At 35.9% G+C, this 8,264-nt stretch overlaps 1 protein-coding gene across 1 annotated transcript in view; it reads right to left on the bottom strand.

Annotated features, from left to right (window-relative positions):
- Positions 1-7,627, bottom strand: part of LOC106874106 (uncharacterized) — a 9,330-nt gene extending 1,703 nt beyond the window's left edge. Inside the window, exons 1-2 of the mRNA XM_014921710.3 lie at positions 7,488-7,627; positions 1-950 (exon numbers count right to left, since the gene is read on the bottom strand). The exon at positions 1-950 is cut by the window's left edge and continues 1,703 nt beyond it. Coding sequence (XP_014777196.1) covers positions 1-662 — 662 coding nt within the window. The 5' untranslated portion in view covers positions 663-950; positions 7,488-7,627. The remainder of the gene's footprint in view (positions 951-7,487) is intronic.
- Between the last annotated feature and the right edge of the window lie 637 nt (positions 7,628-8,264).

Here is an 8,264-nt window from a genome sequence, read left to right as displayed (position 1 = left end):
TGGCGGTAGGAGAAAACCTCGTCACAGAGGTCACACTTGAACGGTTTCTCACCGGTGTGTGTCCTTCGATGAGTGATGAGAGTGGAGCGATGTGAAAATGACATGTCGCACACGTCACACTTGAATGGTCTCTCTCCAGTGTGCACCCTCTTGTGTGCTTTCAGTGCCCCCTGGTGGCTGAAAGCTTTCGGACATGTGTCACACTTGAATGGTTTTTCCCCTGTGTGTACTCGTTTGTGTGCCTTAAGGGCACGGCGCAATGAAAATGCTTTTTCGCACGTGTCGCATTTGTAAGGTTTGTCACCTCCGTTGGCACTTGCTGCCGGAAACACAACTGTCTTTATGAGAGTGCTACTAGCTGCCACAGAGAATAAACCCTCTGGTTGGTTGTTGCTGTTGTTCATTGAATCGTTACTATTGCTGTTTACTGTGAAATTTGAGTTCCCCACACTCCCCTGTGCCGAATCGGAAATGTTCACCTTGTTTATGGTTGCCGTTAACACCGACTTGGTCGTCTCCCACGAGTTGTCTGCTTCGTCAGTTGTTGCATTCATGCTTTCGTCTGTCGTCGACATGTCTTCCAATGCCGTTATTTTAGAAAACTCGGATTCAGAACTCAGTGGGAAATTATCAGATTCTAGTGTACTTTCTGTACTTGCCATGATTTTAGATATATATATATATATCAATACATATATATTTGATTTCTTTTTTTTTTTCAAATTCGTTAGCAAACCTTAGTTTGCTTTCCCTGATCTTAAATAATTAGTAAATGCAAACAAAGAAAGAAATTATATAAATATGATGCAGCACCAGTCTTTCATGTCTTCAGGAAACTATTCCAGCCGAAGATAAATAGTTTGAAACTTTCACTTTAAAAATTTCTATCATCATTTTCTTCATTAAAAACTTCTGATACTGGATGGCTTCTCAAAAATCCTGCAAGGATGCTGTGAAAGACAAACACAAAAGAAACAAAAACGTTTAATTAAAACTTGTGTTGCACAGGTATGTTAACGATTTCTAGTATTATAAAGAATTCAAACAGGTTGTAGCCTACGGATTTTACTTGTTAACTCTTTATCAACAGCCATCACTCACTCTCTCCATTGTCCACCTCCAGTCCTGCGGATCAGTCTCGGATAGGATGGAACCAAAGGAATTAAGCTGGGATTTCAAACATTAACGAACATGAAGTTTTAATTAAAGTCTTTTTTTTTTTCAAATTTGATCACTTTAAAAAAGGAAGTTTATATCCCCAAACAAGGAGTTGTGGTCTTAGATGGGTTGGCAACAGAAGGGTTAAATATAGAACAAGGACACCATTAGATAATCCTGTATAATCTTACATGATGGGTCTTCTCACAAAAGGTCCAATTGGGGTTAAACAACAACAACAGCAGTGTTGTCATTGTGTAAATGTCAAACCATGTATAACATCTCTGGAGTATTTGGCTACATGGTGATGAGGCTCCATGTCTCAGGAGTAGGATGCTGCATGATTTGTGTGACATGTAAGGAGTGTATTGCTGCATGGTGCTCTAAAATACCTGAGTATAAACATAGAATGAAGCATAAGTTGCTACATGGTGGTATGACATGCTCATGGAATATAAAGTATACAAGAGGTAATGGGCTACTACATGGCAGTGCAATACCTTTAACCCTCTAGCCTAAATATTCTACATGGTCCATGTTCAAACCAGCCAGATCTGGCTTCTCACACCTATCTTACAATGTTATTCAAAAAATAAACAATCACATCATTGAAATCTCAAAGGTAGGGAATAAAGCAGGATTAAATTCAAAACAATGGCAATATATTTGGCAAAAGTAACCTGAATGCTGAAGGGTTAAGGAGAATAACATGTACAAGGAATACGTTGTTACATGGTAGGTGAAATAATCCATGTTATGCTACATGATGTTACATGCTTCACTCACTCGTTCTACATTGAAACTTTTAAGTCTTCAGGGATTTCCCAAAAGCCATAAAAAGTTGTGAGTTTCCGAAGATCAACAGTGGGTTGGGTCAGCTTGGCTCAGGTCACCAGAGACTGGTGTTTAGAGTGTGGGGCTCACAATCATAAGGGTCATGGCTTTGATTCCAGGACCTTATGATTGTGACCTTGAGCAAGTCACTTCATTTCACATTGCTCCAATTTACTCAGCAAGTACCAGTCATTCGCTGGTGCAGCTGTTTCTCACCTCAGGTGTCACACTGGGTGAAGGATGATGAGGGCCAAGAAGGTGACATTGTTGACCTGGGACTACACAGGGCCCCCTAAAACAATTAGCCAAAGCATGGTAATGTTACCAAGTCATAATTACTCGTGAATGAAGGCTAAGCAAAGTTTTAGTCAGAGAAAGAAGGGATGTAGCTATGGCCCCTCACAGGGACCTTCCAATATAGGAAGCTTTAGACCAGAGACTTGGTATGAATGCCTGTAACAAGGAATAATCTGCTAGAAAACACAGCCAAGGACTGGGTAGTGATGGTGGAGTTTGTAAAACTAAATGGTGAATGAACTCCACCATGCAACATTGGATACAGATTTTCTGGTAGGTTTCCACAAAATTTGCATCAGTCAAATCATTCATAAGATTTTAATCAATTCAATAATATGGGACAAGATACTTTCCCAAGATGTACTGCAGAGTGGAATTGAACCTGAAGCAGTGCTAGGTGTGCTAGACAAACTTAAATCTACATCCACACTAGTTAACATCTTTGAGAAAGCCATGAATGTCACAACGACGCACATCCTCCCTTTCTTGTTAGATCTTTGGCTTCCTGCCTGTGGCTACAAAACCATTTTAGATTGTTAATTTGGCATTCTTTCAATAACGGATGTCATGTGTTTGTGTAGAATAACAGTGAATAAGACACCTACACACATATACACACACGTGTGTGTGTGTGTGTGTGTGTAGATGCATATCTAGATAGGTACACATACACACACCTCTCACTTTTTCTTTCTCTCTCTCTCTCTCTCTGTCTGTATGTATATTATCATATACATACATATATACACATACACACACACATGTAGGTGAGTGTGCGCGTGTGTATGTAGTTAATATAGAAGAGGAAAAGTTGTAGCATCGTCTAAGGGAGTCAAAAGAGACATACATGCACACGCACACACTATATATATATGTGTGTGTATACTTATATAGATCTATATACTCAAATGTGCACACACACACACACACACACACACACAATATATTCACAAAGTCAATATTTTCTGAGTATAATGATTATAAGTAATACATATATATATATATATATACACACACACACACAAGTGTGTATGAAAGAGAGAGAGAGAAATATATAAATAACCTTACCTCCTGCTCTTTCTACATTTATATATATATATATATATATATATATATATATATATATATATATATATATATATGTATGTATATAATTATAATTCCATTATTGAAATGGAAAGAAAGACTTGAATTATGTGAACAATACAGGAAATTGTAGTAGTAGTAGTAGTAGTAGTAGTGGTACTTTTTTTTTTTTTGGTTTCTAAACTGGCGGACAGACAGGCAGTCAGACAGAGAATGAGGGGAAGGGAGAGAGAGAGAGAGAGAGAGAGAGAGAGAGAGAGAGAGAGAAGGAGAGCAAGAAGAGGAGGAGGAAGAAAAAGAGAGACAGACAATCAATATTATAAGCCGGAAACATTTTAATTAAACTCCTTATGTCCATGCGAAGGAAATATGACACAGAAAATTAAAAAGAAAATAAAAAAAATAAGGAAAAATGAGGCTGCTTCTACAAATTTAAATTCTATATCCTCACATATCTAACTTACATATACATTTAAATACTACATATATATATATACACACACTGTGTACGTATGACACATACACAAATATGATATACATATTATTCTGACACACACGCATGAGAAATAAGAAAGATGAAAAAAGTGTGTGTGTGTGTATGTGTGTGTTTATTTGTGTATGTGGAAGTGCTGTCTCATTTCCTCTAATACCACCCCCTTTTATCTCGTTCTCTCTATCTTTTTCTTCTCTCTCTCTCTCTAATCTTTTTCTTCTCTCACTCTTTCTCTCCATCTTTTTCTTCTCTCTCTTTCTCTCCATCTCTTTCTCTCTATCTTTTTCTTCTTCTCTCTCTCTCTCTCCTCTGAAATAATTAATTCAGAGAGTGAAGGGAGGGAGGGAAGGGAATAAAAAAAAACGGTGAATTTTTATTGGTTATTGTGAAACTGGAGAATTTTGAAGTCTGCTTAATTTTGTAAGGAAAAGGTGGGAGGAGGGAGGGAGGGAGAGAAGTATTTAGAAAGAGAAATACAGAGAGTGAGAGAGAGGAATTTAGAGAGATAGAGAGAAGAACGTAGTCCGACAGTTAGAGAGAGAGAGAGAGTAAAAAAAGAGAAATAGATAGAAAGAGAAAGAAACAAAGACAGAGAGAAAGAGGGTGAGAATGTACGCTGATTAGTGAATTTAATTAGGCTTAATTAAAGCTACTATATTAATTTTTTTAAATATGGAGTTTGTGTATGTATACGTGTGTGTATATTTCTATATATATATAAACGGGGTAGATATGTACGTGTGTATGACTATATGTATGTATGCATATATATACGTGTGTGTGCGTGAGCAAGCGTGTTGGAATATATATATCGCTGTGTTTAGGTTTTGAGTTTACATAGCTGTGTGTGTGTGTGTGTGTGTCGTATATGACAGTGTGTCGGAGAATATATATATATATATATATATATATATATATATATATATATATATATATATATATATATATTCTCCGACACACTGTCATATACGACATATATATTGTGTGTTATGTTTGCAGATATATACGGATGTGTACGATTAAAAAAGAGCGGAAAAACAAAGAAAGCTGATGCTTGTGTGTGTGTGTGTGTGTGTATGTGTATATATATATATATATATATATATACATATATATATATATATACGTTAATGCGTATGCATGTGTATAGATGTTCTTAATCCACGTTACATACACACAGATAGATAGATAGACAGATAGAGAGAGAGAGATGGAAACGTAGATAGATAGATAGCGAGACAGACAGAGAGATAGATAGATAGATAGATAGATAGATTTGTGTATTTTGTAAAATCAAACGAAAGTGGAAGAAATAATGTACGTGTGTGTGTGTGTGTGTGTGAATCAGGGTGCCGCTGTACCCTCGTCACTCAGAATGCGGGTGGGGCCGTATTGGTGTCGTTGGCGGTTACTAGGGGTTGGTGCTGCGAAATTGTCAGATTTCGAAGACTTCAGCAACACAAAGGATTCGGGAACAGTTAAGAAATGAAACTAAATAAATGCGTGAGTGTGTGTCCATATATGTGTATGTGTGTATGTATGTATGTATGTATGTGGTGTGTATGAACGATAGATATATGAATAGGAGAGAAGAAAAAGCTAAACCAGTTCTCGAAGACAACACAGACGAAGATATGGAACTTATGGGTGGAAGAAACATCAATGTAATGACTATAGCTTTAACTATAAACGCACACACTATCTATCATCTGTCTCTCTCTTTTATATATATATATATATATATATATATATATATATATATATATATATATATATATATATATATAAACTCAACACGCACACACACACACGCTTATTATACACATGTTCATACATGTGTGTGTACTATACACTCACACACACAAGAGGATGGATAGACAGATAGATAGATAGATGGATGGATGGGTGATATAAGTTTCTGAAAAGAACGAGAGAAGGAAGAAATATTGGAAAGAAACGAAAATTTATAGGAAAAATATTTTGTAGGCACATACAGATTACACAGACATATACACACGTATACATGTATACACACTGGATATATAGATGTATTGATTTTTACAAAGGGGAATGTGATGTTGTAAACAAAGACTACCTCATACACACACACATAGATACATGTATATTTATGTGTGTGTGTGTGTGTATATATTTGTATGTGTGTAATGTCTATTTATACACACACGTGTATAAATATATAATTGTTTAATAAAGAAGCGATTCGTTTGTTTCATTTTTAAGAAAATTCTCCAAGATCTGTATGTACACACACACACACACACACTCACAATCTGACAAAGCTATGATCGGCGAAACTTCGAAGTTACTGTCAGCCTTTAGCATGGCGAGAATAAATTTGATAATGTACTTGAAATGTTTCGAATGACCCTTCAGTTCATGTCTGAACTGTCTATATTCTCTGTGAATGAGTGTGACACACGCACACACAAACACATGCATATATACATACATACATGCAGATACACACGTGTATATGTGTGTAAAACAACGAAATCCGGGTCTTGACCAGAATATATGTGTGTGTGTGATATCTACACACCCACACAGACACCCACGGTGTAAAACGACTTCATGTAACACTAGGCGGTCACACGACCTGCTGAAGATAACAGCCAAATTCACTCCAATCATAACCTACCGGTCTTTCAAGAGACCAACCAACATGTTGACCAGTATAGTCCAAGGTAGATATACAACATGAAAGGAGGGATGGTTACAGTTGGAACGCCTTTAATAACAGAACTGAACAATCAGGGTTTACTTGGGACTAAACAATAACGACCAATATATATTTCACTTCCTTCTCCTTTGGCAACAAATAAACTACGTACAGATATATGTTCAGTTTACGCACACACACACATACATATATATATATATATATATATATATACACGCTCACAGAAACACATTTATTTGTTCCACCCAAGGGCGTGCATACATACATTCATATATATATATATATATATATATATATATATATATACTCTAACGTATACATATACACACAAGCATGGATACATACATACATACACATATATATACCCATACACACTTCTACGAACGATCAAACTGAATTAAAAGTTCTAAGTCTTCTTCGTCGATTTGTAATTTCATATTTACACACATACGCATGTATATATTTATGTCATTATATAACTATTTCAATATACACACCTTTCTATGTGTGTATATATACATATATATATTATATATATATATACATACATATATATATTTAATATATATACACACATATACATTGTGTGCCCGCTATTGTATGTATACACGTATATATATATACATGTGTGTGTATATATTTATATACACACATATATACATACATGTGTGTGCGTCTTTAATAAAATGGTTTGCAGCAAAACTCAAAAAAAAAATTAAAAAATTAAAAATAAATCTAAAAAAACTGAACAAAACCACAAACAGAGAAATGTTAAATCTCCCCAACGTCTCACTCACCGCACACAAAATACCAGTCTATATACAACACATACACGATATGACATATTATACGGTATATACAGCCACATATATATATCCAGTGTGTTTATAAAATCGAATCTAAATCTGTTTTACTTACACTGTCGCTAGCAAGGCTTATAGGGCGCAGCCATGTTTACCTGATTCCGCCAATTGCCGGATAGCATCGACTTCGGTGTTCGGCTATCTCCGTCGAAAACCGGCGACGGTTAAGAGTTGGAGGGACCGCAACGGAGATTTCTCTTTCTCTCCTGTGGCTTCAAAAGATTAGCAAAATAAATAAATAAATAAATAAACAGATACGCACGCACGCACGCGCACACACACACGCACGTACGCACGCATGTATAAGATCATAGGGGTTAATTAGAGGGCGACGTTATACACATTAAAGACAATAATTAGGTTTTGTGTTCACATATCCAATGTAATGAAAAGCAAAAATCCATTGAGAAAAATAGTTATAGGATGAGGGGGGAAAAACTCACTTAGGATATATATGTATGTATGTGTGTTTGTATCTATGGTTGTATGTATATATATGTGTGTGTGTATGTGTGTGTGTGCGTGTTCTGGTATTGATCAATCCATTTTCCCCAATAAAATCTTTATTCTCCAAAGCTTTGGCATTCTTTCCCTCTTACAAGTGGCATTTGACAGTATGCATCCAAATTCTCTCTCTCTCTCTCTCTCTTTCTCTCTCTCTCTCTCTCTCTCTCTCTATCTATCAGTCTGTCTGCCTATCTGTCTATCTATCACACACACACACACACACATATATGTATATATACACACATATATATATATATACATGTATACATACATAGACACACATGTATATATATATATACACACACACACGCAAACACATACATAC

The sequence above is a fragment of the Octopus bimaculoides genome, chromosome 15 (assembly GCF_046866305.1).
Source record: "Octopus bimaculoides isolate indiv1 chromosome 15, ASM4686630v1, whole genome shotgun sequence".
Taxonomy (NCBI): domain Eukaryota; kingdom Metazoa; phylum Mollusca; class Cephalopoda; order Octopoda; family Octopodidae; genus Octopus; species Octopus bimaculoides.
Note: the sequence above shows the minus strand (reverse complement) of the source record. Positions and strands in the feature narration are given on the sequence as shown.